Raw genomic sequence first — 15869 nt, 5'->3', positions numbered from 1 at the left:
TATTAAGATTAATATAACATAATATAATATAATATAATAATATATAAGTTCTTCCTTCATGAAGGCTTTTGCCCTCCTAACTAGATGTTCCTTCTGCTTGGTATATTCTCTCCCCAGATCTTCTTGTGGGTACTGCTTTCTAATCATTCAATATTGTTCAAATGTCTCCTTGGAGTGGACTTCTCTGACCATTCCCAAACAAACTCTATCATATTATCATTTTGTATTTTCTTCACAGAATTTCTCACTAATATCATTATCTGAAATTACCGTATTTATTATTGTATGTTTATTATCTGTTTGCTGCCACTGTAAAAGAATCTTTTGAAAACATGGATGGTGTTCAGTTCAAACCTGTATCCCAAGTACATAAAAATAGTGCCTGGCATGCATTAAGTGCTCAATATATATTTGTTATTTTTGTTATCTGATCAACTTTAGGACTCAGCTTAAATGTCACTTCTTCAAAAGTTTTCATAAAACGCAGTTTATAACTATATAATTTTTGCATGATTATCTAATTAATATCTATCTTTCCCATTAAGTTAGATAAACTCTAAGACCACAGAGTCTAAATATGTCTGTAATACTCACCTCCCCTCCCAAACCAACCTGAAACACTTCCTGGCACAGTCAAGGCTCAATTAAAAATTGGAAAGGGGGAAGGCAGGAGAGAAAGAGAAAAGGAAAAAATAGAGGGAAAAGAGTATAGATGAAAGATAAGTGAGAAAAGGTGTCAGGAAGACAAGGTACATTTTAAAACATGTAAAAATTGCTTGTGTTTCTTAAGTTTTTCTTTTCTCCTTAATTTTTTATAATATACTCTTTATATTAAACAATTCTCAAAATCCTCACCATTGTAGCAACTCCCCTAATCAATCTGCATTATCATTATCCACTTGTCTTCAGATGTCGTACTCAGGATTACACACTCTTCAGAACATACTGAGACTATTTTTTCACATACTTCAAGAAATGACTGTTAAGACACCATGACTGATTTTTTTACAAACAAATTCATGTCCAATCTTATATATCCAAACAAAAGCTGACTGAAGTCTGTATCCTTGAGAATCTAAATATTTACCCAAATTATGCTACCACTGTACCAAAACAAATTATTTTGTAAAATTTCCTTCAGCTGCCTCTCATAACATTATTTATAAAATTTTAACATTATAAACAAAATAATACCTAAAAAGATATTTGATAAGCAAATTGTGACATACCCAAATAATGGATTACACAACACTTTAGTGTTATTTATCAAAAAAGAAACTTGTAATAACCTAGGAAAACATTTACCCCATAATGTTAAGGTGAAAAAAGGAAAAGTAGAAAACCACATAAATTATTATAATTTTGTTTTAACCCAGAAGAACAAAAAGACTGGAAAAGCAACAAAATTTAAGACTTTGAAACAAACAGATGAAAAAATAGTAATTGACTGGGCAGACCAAAGAAACCTGAATCCTAAATCAGCATTGAGAAAGCAAAGACAACTGATTTTCATGGAAAGATCCCAGAAGATTCAGGAATTGACAACATGTGAATCAGCCAAGTATAAATACTGTAGGTAGAATACTGGACTGCCTTCTCTGAAAAAATCCGATTACCACAACAAAGAAAAAAAAAGTTAAAACAACCTAAAGATACTGAGATCAAGGACTGTGGAAAATCCTAGCCCCACAGTAAAGTCTACAGTCAGCAAGTTCTATTCATATGCGCTTCCAATCACCTTTTTGGTGGCCTACTCTCTCATGAATGAATGGCCAAGGATGAATAAATATGAGAAGAGTCAAAGACAGAAGCCAAAAACAACAAACTTAATACATCAACTTGAAGAAAATAGACTGCAGACTGCAGGAGAAGAAAATCTAACAGAAACAAACAACTTATTAATATTAACATCTTTTGAGAGAGAGAAGGGGTAATAAATACTATATCACTGCACGCATGAGCAAGAACAGGATGCTACAGTTAAATATTGAAGAAAAATCTTTCTTCTTGGCTATTAAAAAAATAACAGCAGAAATGAAATAATGAATAGAAGGGTTGAAAGGGTGAAGAAATCTCCCAGAGAACAGAAGACAAAGATACGGAATGGAACATAAGAGAGAAGACAATAAAATTAAAGGACCAGCATGAGAGGTCTAACATTTGAAAAGAAATTCAGAAAACAAAAGCAGAAGAAAAGTTAAAAAATAATAGAATATCCCAGAAGTGCTTCCAGATTAAGACGGTACAAATGAATGCTTGGTACAATGAATGACAACAGACCAAGACAGTTGTGAAATTTGAAAACACTGGTGATAAATACATACTTTCACAGAAGGAACAAATCATCTATGCATGTGTGCACATGTGTGTGCACAAATGGACATAAAAATATTTTAAGAGAAGGTTGTGGTCAGTTTTTCTTACATATATATGTTACCCATTCATTCTCACTAGTCATTCCTCTCTTGCTCCTCACCCCAAATTATTACACAACTGTTTTTGGACCCAATTGAGTGACTTTTATATTTATTATTAAACTTCATCTCCTTCCATTTCACTAACCCCCCCCCAAAAAAAACCCAAAATCTTATTTATACTGAGGTATATAAAAGGTTTTCAGAATGTCAACATGCTGATAATCATTGAGGCACTATAATAAACACATGGAGGTTGATTTGTACAATTCTACTTATTAGTATGTTTGAAAATTTACTCAATGAAAAGTAAAAAAAAAAGTTATTTTAAAGAGGCTGTCAGGTTGCTTGTCTTTCACCTAAAGATTAAAAAAGAAATCTTTGCAGTAGACAAGAAAAGTACTTAAATTACAATTCTTAAATCCATTCCTTTGTCCATTCAGCAGCATAAGTTCAGGTCCTTCTTTTGGTTCCCATAGCTTCCAATGTGGTCTCTTTTCTCCCCCTTAGATTTTATAGCTTAACCTGGTGCCAGTTCTTTTTCTAAAAACCAGATTTGCTCATGCTATTCTCCTACTCAAGAACTTTCAAATGGCTTTCTATTGCCAACACAAATGTCTGCAGGCTAGTTTAAGATTAAGGTCTTTCTCATCACGGCCCCATTTCTACCATTTCCAGGCTTCTCTCATATAGTATTTCATCCGCCCCAACTCTCCGTTCATGCTATTAGGTTTTGCTCATATCACTCTCTCTGACAACGGTGTTCTATACTTTCCTCTTTCCTACTAATGAAAATGCTTATCTTTCAGTTTTCACCTCCCATATGGATTCTTCTAGACTGTGAAGTATAGGATAACCCACTTTCTCTACTGAACTCTCTACAGCACTTTTTCAATACCATCAACATTCATCACAATATACCCTGGTCAGTTTATATACACATGTCATTCAAATCATAAGCTCTTTAAATACAGAAACCCTTAATACAGCATTTAATACAATGCTGGGCACAATGGAAATGCTCAGTTATATAACAAGAAAATTGGGGAAGGTTTTTTCCTTCTTTCTCGCCAATCCTAATAATTCAAGTTCAAATTGGTTACCATACACCATACACCACGGCCCAAACAGTGTTAACTTATAAATCACACTCCTGCTCACAAATAGGCAGTAACGCCTCCAACTCATACTCCTTGATTCAAGGCTTTCTAGAATTGAATAACATCCTACAAAGTCGTCTCTCTTACACTCCTTTCCAAAAAGAATTCTCTGATTCAATAAGGCTAATTTCTTAAATAATCTTCTCAACTTCTGCACAATTAAAACATTAGTTTCTTTGTCCAAGCTATTTCCTCAATCTACAACACTTTTTCTTCTCCACACTCTCAAGACTGATTAAAATGCATATACTTCTCTACTACTGAAGCTCACTTTAGACTTTAAAAAACAATATAAGAACCTGTATATAGCACCCATTGTAATTTCTAATCCCAAAGTAATTTCTTATTTTTCCAATTTCTACAGCATTCTAAAATATGCATTTTGGCACTTAATACCTAAGAAATTTACCTCTGCATAACTGGGATACCAATTATATCTAATTTGTTTGTATTCTCCAGAGTTGCAGAATACATAGCAAAATACAACTAATACTTCAAAGAATAATAATAGTCCCACAGAAATCTGAACAAGGATATTTCTTAAATATAAAGTAAACCTTTTCTGAAATTCAAAGGAAATCAAATTGGATCCTAAAAATATCTAATGCTCCCACACATATTTTGAGCATCATCAATAAAATATACCCTGTACACCACAATATAAAGAAAAAATGTGAGCCACACATATTAAAATACACACTCTACTTATAACAGATGAGTAATATTTAACCACGTTATCAAGGCAAGAAAAACCATTAGACTATACCCATCAAATCCAAGTCCTTATTTATTCAGAATCAAATAAATCAAAATGGAACAATGACCACCTCTCATGTAACCAAAAGAAACTTCAAAAATAATTTTTCAATACAGAGTACATATATTAAAAAAAACTCATTCACAATGGCTACCCTCAGTAAGAGACCAGCCCCTAGGAGTTTTTTTATTTTTAGAAGTGTACTGCAAAAAAGACAAAGTATACAGAAGCTGGAAGTCTACAAAGCAAATTCTCATTTCTTAGAAGAAAATACAAAGCACCACTGCAAATGAACTATTTCATCATCGACTTTTCTGTCTATTCATTGTAATCATGTATAATATATTCAATGCCTAAATAAGTAGATTATCACCAAAAAGAACCTGATGACCATTTAAAATAGAACAGGCATCATCTTGCATTTTTAGAATAGTTACAGCAGAACAAGAACCAAATACTTACCCAAAGGAGGATGTAAATTAAAATTAAATTCTCTATACAGAACTGTGTCCAGCAGAGCGGCCACATCTGCAGATATAGCACATGCATTGCATAAGGCAGTATTTTGGTGGACAGGGCTGCAGTCCCAAAATGGGCACAGAAAATTTCCTGACCACACAAGTTCCCTGAGTATACAAACCAATCTAAAGCCACTCCCAGTTTTCATGCCAATGTCATTCAACACGAAAATCAAGAATAAGGTAAAGAAAGAAGAGTATACAGTTGGGTTTCAAGGAGGTTGCTGTGCATTGCAGTAGTTATGAAAACCTATTATTCTTTGGACTAGGTTTTTGATCATAGGGAATAGAGAAGCCAAAGTCACACTTTATACCCAAGTGGTAGTACCAACCTGCAAATTCCTCACTATACCTTCTCCTTTTAAGTATTCGTTTAAAAAAAAAATCAATGGCTTTATCCTATTTTGTTGAGTCTTTCTTAGGGACTCTCAAAGAAAACTGATAATTCTTGAGATATCTTAAACTACACCAATAATTTCGGTGTCACAGATAATAAACCAATTCCTTACCATTTTAAAAAAGAAAATTAGGAAAAATAAGTCTCCAATTCCAATAAAGATTAGAGCATGACCTACAATGAGAGCTTGGCCTGTTGGCATGAAATTTCATATCCTACAAATAAATATATACTATGACTCAAAATCACAACATGTAGCAAGACCAGTTTCACTTGGCATTTGTTAGTATAACAGGCTACGAATTCACATATTTGCAAAAGTAGAGATAAAATAATAATCAGCAAATCTGTAAGTCACCAGGAAGCTGACGGTTTAGAAAAAGGTAGCTATTTCCATTTTAATCTCATCCCTTGAGTAGTGGTATGGGAGCAGACTCAAGAACAAAAAATGAGAGCAACCAAGGATAATTTACTAAAATTCACCTTAAAAAGATTGAATCTGCCATCTTGGATCTCTGCACCTGGTGTAACTTCCATAGTACAGTCTTCGGCCTAAGTTAAATAACATATTCCCCATTAAGATACCACATAATTTTTAATTGATAGGCCACATAAAGATAAACTAGCTGTAGCTAGTCTGTAACTTGAAACTAAGAACATCAAAAAATTATTAATATTAAACTCTGAAAGGGAAGGGGAAAAAACAAACATGGTAAAAAAGAATGGAATTTTTAAACTATCATATAGTGTTTAGCCACCTTTATAGGGAAAAAACGATTTATTTGGGAAAAAAAAAACTGGGACAGTAGAAAAGGCTGGGGTATTTTGGAACATTTACTAATTACCGTAATTTTATTTGTAGTAGAGGTAACTGGTATAACTTCAAGTCCCATTCGTATCCTCTTTTGTTTTTCACAGTACGCCTTCCAGGTATCTTCATTAAACCCATAATTAAAATAATCAGAAAGATCGGCACCTAAAGATAGAATACATTTTTAGTCTACAAATATTTCAACTCTATTTTTATATAGCACATAAAATATAATAAAATTGAAAACATAAATTTAGAGTTCTATTATTCTTATTCTTTAATTTTACCAGTTCTCCCAATTACCAGCATAAAATAACAGAACTATAAAAATTTTTGATGAAAATTACTTCCTTTAGAAATGCAGTATAATAAAACAGTATGCAACCCTACTTATATGTTAGGCCACCAGATTTAACAAAATAGGTCATTATTACTCTCATGTGCTTAAGACTACAAAATGACATTAAAAAATATTCTAAATTGATACCAAAAAATACTTTTCTAATGACTGTTTATACCAAAAATATTTGAAACTACTATAACATAAAATAATCTTACCAGGTTTACGCCATGGTTTATCTTCAAAAGAATCCAAATCTACCTCCAAGAGTGGAACTCCATTAATGCTTCCAGGTGCATCAAGGTCTACTCCTTTGACTTTCGTTCCTATTTTATAAAATAACAAAATGGTGAAGGAGCTACATTAATGAGCAAGAAACTGAGAGACACTACAGACACACATAAAACAATGACACCTTTTAATATTGCTAGCACTAAATATGGCAAAGGTTCCAAACAAAGCATTTGAGTAATGTTTGCTATAAATAAAAGGTGAAGTCAAACTGTATGGTGTAGCTATAAGATAAAATGAATAGAGATTAGGGACTTGCTTTTTATAATAAGGGATTCCTGTATCAATAGAAAGTTGCTAACTTCTATGTTTTAAATCACTTTTTTGTACAGTCTTTGAACTAAGAAAGATTTTTACCTTTTAAAGGGTTATAAAACAAACAAAAAAAAACACAATAGGAACCCTATGTGGCCTACGCAGCCTAAAATATTATCTAGCCCTTTACAGAAAGTTTGCCCACCTCTGTGATATATGGTCAAAACTAATATTTTTAATTGAGTTGTAACATCTATTACAATCTGTTTATGACTCATTCAGCTATATGCATTATTTTCCTATTGATGCAGCAGCAAATAAAAGTTTTACCTGTAGTTCCATAAACCCTTCCTCCTGTCTTGATGTTAAGATTTACAGGTGCTGTACCATAACTCCTAAAAACAAATAAAAATTATCCTGAGAAAGTAAACAAAATTAGCAACATGTTCGATGTGTACAAATTACACACCTACTAGTAACTGGATAAACTGACACTGACTCACAGTTTCGAAAATGTTTTTAACTAATTTTATGTCTGTCACTTGCTCAATAAAGATAAAAACAAATACTTTTTAAAAGTGTAACTTGTTTTCCATCTCAAAAACCTACCTGCCACTAACTCAATAACCCACTGTAATACATATCACAGAAAATTCAGCTGGGAAGGGAAGAACTGTCTACATGCTTTTTGTCTTCATTTTCTCACTTCCTAGTTATTCAACATATACAGCAATCCTGCAAAAATGAAATTTCTCCACCTTGTTATCAAATCCAGTGACCTCCTTTTAATCCTTCCTGCATTTGATATTGTTGATAAATCCTCTTTCAAATACCATGGAGTACATATGTTCATAAAATTCATGACATTCAAAATTAAATCTAGAGTGAAAACAGAACAATATTTGGTGGTGGTTGGTAGTTAATGATAGAAAACAAAAGAGAAGTTGCTTGAGTGCTAGTAATGTTCCATATCTTAATCTGGGTGGTGGTTACATGAATGTATACATTTAAAAAATTATTGAGCTGCATCTTTTTTCATGTAGCATAATATACATGTGATAGAGGGGGATAAAAAATCTATAGAGTCAGGCAGATTCAGGTTCAAATACAAGTTTTGTTAATTACTAATTTTTAGCAAGTCACTTAAGACCCCCCCTAAGCCTTATATAAATTTTCCGTTATATAAGAGTTTACATCCAGTTCCCTACTTTCTGTTTTCTTATATATGGGTACAAAATCAAATATATTAACCAAAATACTCATACATTACTGGTGAGGTTAGGAAGAAGGGGACAGAGGGGAGTAGGTAAGAAGATTCAATTTCCACAAAGCAAAAAGATATTAGGAAGACCTCAAGTTATAGAGTGTTTTCAATGATATATTTCCACATTATGTTATTTAATTTGGTTCTTTACCCTAACAATTTTAGCTAACTGAACTTGTGAAGATTCACTGCTTTTGGTCTGCCTAATAATTTCCATATTTTGGTGTCCAATGTACTAAATTTGTAAGACCTAGGTTACCTTTCACTTATGTTAGAATTACCATTTTTGTTTTCTGCTTAAAAAACAAGGATAAATGCAATAAATCATTCAAATAATTGTATAAAGTTCCACTGCTATAAATGCAACAACTATGAAGTAGCCCAAATTAAACTGTTACTGTCAAGCAGTACTATTATTACCAACTTGAAATGTTTAATTATCTCATTGACAAATTCATTTAATAAACACCTGAGCACCAACAATACATCATATATAGTTCTAGACTAAGGAGAGAAAATGAGGAGCTAGACAAATGTGGTTCCTGCCCTAAGATGCATACATTTCAACAATCTAAATTTAGCAGAGCAAAAGCATCTTTGGGGTAACTATATAAGATGTACAGAAGTTTTAACTGCTTGAAAGTTAAATGTAAGAGTGATGTCAGAAGCATAGCAGAGTAAGTGATCTCCCCGATCTCTCCCCTTGAAATTACAAATTAAAATTAAATATACAAAAATCAAGAACTATCTCTAAATGATCCTATTACAGAATTGCTAAAGGATAAAACAAAACAGTATTTATAAAAAGGCTTAGCCATAAGTTCAATAAATGAACTTCTTTGCTTCCCATCCAGCTACTTCCCTTTCCCTGATCTGCCTTTTCTTTTTAAAGCCTTTGTATTCCATGTGTGAAAAAAAAGCTCAGATAAAAGGAAAATTGCATTTAAGCAATTCTGATATCATCCTCTAGACCTCCACGAGGTCTCAGGCTTCTCTAGGTGCTAGATCTTACATACTTGTGTCTAAAAGAACTTTAAAATAAATGCATGAAAAAAATTTTTATTTTATTCTGCTCCTTTGACATTACCCATACATGGTAATACACTGTTATGTAGTCAATTAACTGCTCTAGAAACATCTACATCATTGAGTCCTTTATTTCCCTTTTTCATCCACAACTAGTTACCTATGTTATTTCTAGTACTCAAATATACTTTGTTTTCCCATCCATACCTATACTACTGCTGCCGGCTTAGTCTGAATTATCTCATGTGGATAATCACTTCAAATCTAATAACTAATTTGTATCTAGTCCATCTCAACTACTGTTGCTAGTTATTTTTCAAATAATCTGACTCGCCTAAAAACCTTCAAAGGTTCCATAATGACATAGTAAAACATCCTAACTCCTTAAGTAGTTTCAACCATCCTTTCTTATCTACCTTATCCTCCAGCCATATGGTTCCTTTAAGCTCTGCTTCCGTAACACCTAAGTAGTATCATCTGCCTAAATCATCAGTCCTCTTCCTTCCCTGTAAAGAATTATGCAAATTTAAATATTACTTTCTCTAAGATCTTCTCTTCAACACTTGTAGGCTTTTAGCAACTCTGTCAAAGCTTTCAAAATACTTTGTACAGGTTTCTACTCTAGCACTTAACACTGCACTGAAAGTATTTGCTCACATGTCCATCTTCCTCACTATTTTGGAAAATAAGGACTATTATTTTTCATATTCCCATCATTAATTAGGGCAGTGCCAAACAAACTGTCTTTAAAAAGTATTTGCTGAATGAACAGATGAATCTCACAGCTGCAACTACAAATCTTTTCTCTAAACGCAATAAAATATTGCTACCCTGATATGCTTTTCTTCATACCTTATTTAAATGAACTTTGTAAAAAAAAGTTACAAAAAAATGCTATTGTGTACTAACAATAAACTAGTTTAGTTTTGTACGTTGAACACAATTTTCAATTTAAATGTGCTTGTGAAAACAGTGTGCACAAAACAAATTTCACCAAATTTTATTTTTCTCACTGGCTTTCAGTTTTCAATAAATGTATTTTGAGATTTCAAGTTTAAAAAACCTTATATCCTTCAGAAAGATCTGTAACTTACTTCAAAATGTATTTAAAAATTAAAAAATGGACTGGTGAATGGGTGAAGGTATGGATAAAGGAAACATAGCAAAATGTAAATTGTATAACATAGGTTCACGCATCAATTCAATTCTTCCACTTTTTTGTATTTGAAAATTTTCATAATCAAATGTTGAGGAAAAAACATTCGAAAACAACTACATTTTTAACATGCAGTCTATTTAGTCAACAAACATCTACTGAATAGTTACTATACGTAAGGCAATATAAGGAATAGGAAAATTCATAAACCATGGTTTCTACTCTTAAGGAATTTAGAGTCTAAACATGATAAACATGTACAAACAACTAATTTCATGAAACTGGAAATTGCTATAAGAAATAAGTTCAGAAAAAGTACTGTGAGAGTCTATGTGTGTTTAGTATTTACATGCGATTTATACCAAAAAATTGGTCATATTAATAAAAGAAATTTACTTTCATTATTCTACACTTACAAATACAAATAATTTTATAATAGTATTTACTAAATATGCAATGATTATTATAGTGTTATATTACAGTGTTCCTTTTGTATAATGCAGATAGTAAAGGCCTATTAGCATAAAAGCCTACCAGCATTATATTATAAGCCCAACATTAATTACTTAAAGGAGATGAGGAAAATATCAAGTGTTATCTACTTCTAACATGATTAGTCTCCTTTCAACTCTGCTTCCTAAAAAGTTCCTAGGGTTTTAAAATTACACAGGCAGTCATTATTATAATGCGAAACTGACTATAACAATAACTGAATTACCTTTAAATTTCCTGAAATAACTTTTGAAAAAACAGCTCTACTAAAAAAATATTCAAAAGTATTTATGTATATATTGGTTGATTCAAGATAAGGTTGCTTAATAAACTATACACTACAATTAATAAAAAATTTACTTATGTTCCCAATGCACAAGTACATTATACACCCAGTCTTAAAAACATAGAAAAAACACTGACTCTTATTCTAACACCATAACAAAATCACCATCTGTACTTTAATATATTCCCTTCCAATATTTCCATAGGATTCTTTATGTGCTCTGTGAGTCAATGACAGTTCATTTACTTGATTCAGTTTTACCGTCTATAAAACATGAGACAATGTACTGGCCTAAAAAGTCTATAGAATAATTAACAACTTGAAACGCACATAATGAAAAGCAAAAAGAAATACTTTTGATACTTTTTATTGGTCAAAATATTAAAAACCTAAACTCAGGTTTGAACAAGTAATAAAATCAAAGAAAAATACAGATGTAAACAGCAATTTAAAGTTTTCTAATTTATTGTATTTATTGTACTCAATTCATTTATAAAAACATTTTAATTTCAGAAATCAAAAAACTGCTTTCAAATAATTTTACCTAATTATCTTTAAGAAATATTTTCATGGTGAATTCTCTTTTTATCATGATATAACTGACATATAAAACTGTATTAATTGTAGGTGTGCAACATAATGATTTGATATATGCTTAAATTGCAAAGTGATTACAATAAGTTTAGTCAACATACATAGCCACACAGTTAAAATATTTTTCTTGTGATGAGAACTTTTAAGATCTATTCTCTTAACAACTCGTGAAATTTTAACAATAGTTCTTTCATATTATGGTAAGATGGAAAAATGCAAAAACAATGAAACCAACAACTAATGGTGTGATATAGGCCCACTATTTTTGACTTAGTCATACAATTGTTTCTTAAAAATAACTTACCCATACTGTGGTGCTCCTGTTTTAATGTCTCCTATAGTGACATGAACATCATCCTCATCATCATCACTGTCACTATCACTATCATCTTCAGTCTCGGTCACTTTCTATACCAACATAAACAATTATAAAATACATTCAATAATCCATTTCAACATCTAATATGAATAACCGAAGAAGTAATCATATTGTGTTTAAGCTAGTTTTGCAGAAACAAAGCTCATAGCTCTACTTATTTCACCTCATTTATAACTTTTATATTTTACATGATAAAGAGATGAGAATGTTACATAAAACCTTATTTATCATTACCTTTTTATAAATAACACCTCATGTTTTTTTCTACTATTGATAACTTGCTCTTGCAAACAGGATCTATGACAGTTTACTAAGATATAGAGAAGATAAAAGATCTAAGAATAGTATTTGAGAAATTCTGGATAAAAAGAATATGAAATTAAGATGGAAACGATTTTAAGAGTCAGAGTTAAGTGCCAAATAGTTCTAAGGAGCATTCATTTACACCTAGAGGTGGCCTTGCATGCAAATGGTTGAGGGAATACGGCTTCTATGAGTAAAAATAGAGCCATTTACAAAGGTTTTGTTTTGGCTCTAAAAGGCTATAATAGTCACATAATAGTAAATAAAAGTCAACCACCTAGACAAAATACTTTTTGTATACAAATTCAAACTTGCAGAATAACAATTCCCTTTTTTTTTAATAGGATTAGGAATGTTAAAATAGTCAAAGGACTAAAGATAATGTTCACTACCACTACCCCTCAAAAAACATCACTTTTAACTGGCATGAGTTTAGATACTGTTACTTATACTAAAAAAAAATATTTGCTAAAAAACTATAGCAATCAAATGAGTTTCAGGACTCAATGTCTGCTTTGAAGATCAGGCTATGATTTATTTAGTTTATCTACCACACCATTCAGTTCCTTGAAAGAAACATCAAGCCTTTGCAGATGCCCTATTTCATCTGAAATCTCTTCTCACTACTTCTCATTGCTATACTTTTGATGGCAGCATATGAGGTAAGAAATATGAGGGGGCCAGATCAGGCAGGATACTGAAAGTCACATTAAATTTTGGCTTTTTTCCTAAGTGAACACAAAACTACTGATAAATATTTTAAACAGGGAAAAAACTAGATTTCAAAGCCTTGTGTTACCGGTTTAGGTACGCCATTTTCAGCAGTTTCATCTTCAATTCCAGATGGAGGATTAGCACTACAAATAACAAAAATAAGTACACATGCCCAGTATTACTTTTCAGAAGTACGAATAGAGTACACTAGTATTTTAAGCTATGTCTGACAGTTTCCTAAAATTATTGTCTCCACTGGATGGTAAGAAAATAGATGCTGAAAACTGTACCTGTTTTACTCTGCTATTCCCAATGCCTTGCATAAAATACGCACTCAACATTAGAAATAGAATGGAAGGAGGAGCAATTAGGAGGATCCCTTTATAAATTATATAAATGTCTAACCAATGTACTGTATACTTGAAACTAATTAAAATAAATTAATTTTTAAAGAATGGAATTGCCTCCACAATTTGTTAATGTCAAATTCAAATTTGCAATTTGATGGTGGGGTATAATTTTACATTTTTAATCTATGTATCACACAATCAATTTTATTTATCCTAAATCTTTACTGAACATCCACTATGTGTCAGGACTACTGTAACTGCCAAGAACTAGGTAACACAGTTTCCTCTTTTCAGATTTGTGGTATGATCACATTAATTCTTTTAGTATTCAATTAACATAAATGCTTCTTGGCTTTTTGTTTCGACAATCCTATTGGATGTATGTTCTTTGTTATATAATAAATAAATTTTAAGATAAAAAAAGTTTATCTTCATTTAAGACTGCTTTCTAATTTGATAATAATGACAGCTCCAGACTTAATTTTGATTCATTAAAGAACAAATTACTTTTATAAGACCAGTTAATACCTGATTTGCCCTGTTACAACAAAATTGATATATAACACTTATTCTCATATGTCTTATTCTCAAGTATATGGCCATTAGCCAACAAATAAAACTTCTGGTACTCTGTGTAATTGATTTCTTAAATTTTTAATAATTATAATTTCCATAGTGGGAATTTTAACCATTAACCTCACTTTATAGAAAAGGAAATACAAGTACAAAGCAACTAACAATTATTTAGTAGCATTTATAAAAAAAATTTAAAAAGTCCAGATGCTGATAGAGTGCAAAGATCTTTTCATTAGATTTCTGCTAATATCTCCTAAACTTTACTGTCTAAAGCAATTTTTATATAAATCAATTTATTCTCTTCAGTGGTATTTTATAATACAATCTCTAAATAAAGTAAAATGAAGGATAAAAACTGATACTTTATCTTAAATTTTCATTGTTCTACTGCTTGACCCAAGAAAACAAATATCCAACTATATTTCTTCAATATATTAACCGCCTGCTTAAATAAACTTATAGGTAGCTAGAAACAAGTTCAGCTTGTTTTTTATGGCACAAAATAGTATACTTAGCCAAAATATTGATAGATAAAACATGAGAGAACTGGAGACAATATAATGCAATGGTAAAGAAGAGGTTTTAACAATGAACCAGTCACAAAGAAACTCGTGAAAGCCTGAAGAGCAAGGACTCAGTTCAGTTAGGGCAATACAATGATGTACAATGATAGGACACTAAAAACCAGGTTTGGTGAAGCTCTCTATTCCCCAAAAGATTTTTTAAAGCTTTAATTCTCTATCATCATAAAATGCTAAAAACATGATAAAATTATAAGCTTTTTTCCAGAAAAATAAAATTTTAAGTGTAAATCTTTTCCATGGGATGAAATAAATTTAACAGCTCTCCAAATAAAGTTTTAATAAGGAATCTAAAGACATTTTGACAGTGATGCTCAGGAAAGGTAGGTGTCTCTCCAATAAATTTAATCAAGCTGTGAACTGAGGAATTAAAATGAAAGAATGTTAAATCATGCGCTCACTTCAGCAGCATATACTAAAAAAGAATGTTAAATCAGAAAATAAGCTTCAATTATACTTTGTTATCAATTCATTTCCTGACCAACTGAACAGGGCATGAAAAAAATATTTATTTTCATAACTATAAATTATACAAATCCTCACTTCGTGGCTGTGATTAGCATTATAATTGGATACCTAAATTTCAAAATTAAATGATAAAATTTCAGATGATAGAGCAATGAGTGAAAAAAAAGTCTTCCAATATAGGGGATAGTTTTAAGTGAAGAAGACAACTCTAATTTCAGCACCCCCTAAGCTATTTCTTTTTCCATTTCTCGATTCTTCCCTCCACTCACTTGTTTTTAAGTAACAGCTTTGACATATATCAATCTATTCACTTGAAGTGTAAAACTCAATGGTCTTTAGTATGTTTACAGAATAGTGCAACTATCACAGCTATCTAATTCCAGAATATTTTAATCACCCCAAAAAGAAACCTTGTATATATTAGTAGTCATTTAGCTCTGTACCCAGTCCTGGCAACCACTACTTTCTGTTTCTTTGGATTTACCTTTTCTGTCCATTTAATATAAATAGAATCATACAATATGCAGTCCTTTGTGACTGGCTTCTTTCATTTAGCATGTTTTCAAGGTTCACATATGTTGTAATACACAAGTACATTCTTTCTATTTACTGCCAAATAGCATTCCACTATATAAATACACATTTTATTTATCATTTGATGAACACCGGTTATTTCCTTTTTTGACTATTATAAGTAATACTGCTATGAATATTCATGTATAGCAGGCTCGAATACC

The 15869-nt window shown here is 31.4% G+C and overlaps 1 protein-coding gene across 13 annotated transcripts in view; it reads right to left on the bottom strand.

The window, feature by feature from the left end:
* The window catches only part of FIP1L1 (factor interacting with PAPOLA and CPSF1), a 73587-nt gene that overhangs the window by 55085 nt on the left and 2633 nt on the right, over positions 1-15869 (bottom strand). For 7 of the 13 annotated variants that reach the window (XM_006922499.3, XM_015597578.2, XM_015597580.2 and 4 more), the window contains 5 exons: positions 13243-13300; positions 12066-12169; positions 7274-7338; positions 6616-6723; positions 6092-6222 (listed from right to left, as the gene is read on the bottom strand). In XM_006922499.3, the coding sequence (XP_006922561.1) occupies positions 6092-6222; positions 6616-6723; positions 7274-7338; positions 12066-12169; positions 13243-13300 (466 nt within the window). Of the gene's footprint in view, positions 1-5729; positions 5799-6091; positions 6223-6615; positions 6724-7273; positions 7339-12065; positions 12170-13242; positions 13301-15869 lie in introns of all 13 variants that reach the window. The other 6 variants (XM_006922495.3, XM_015597577.2, XM_015597575.2 and 3 more) reach the window with 1 other exon arrangement.

Source organism: Pteropus alecto, unplaced genomic scaffold, assembly GCF_000325575.1.
Source record: "Pteropus alecto unplaced genomic scaffold, ASM32557v1 scaffold57, whole genome shotgun sequence".
Taxonomy (NCBI): Eukaryota; Metazoa; Chordata; class Mammalia; order Chiroptera; family Pteropodidae; genus Pteropus; species Pteropus alecto.
Note: the sequence above shows the minus strand (reverse complement) of the source record. Positions and strands in the feature narration are given on the sequence as shown.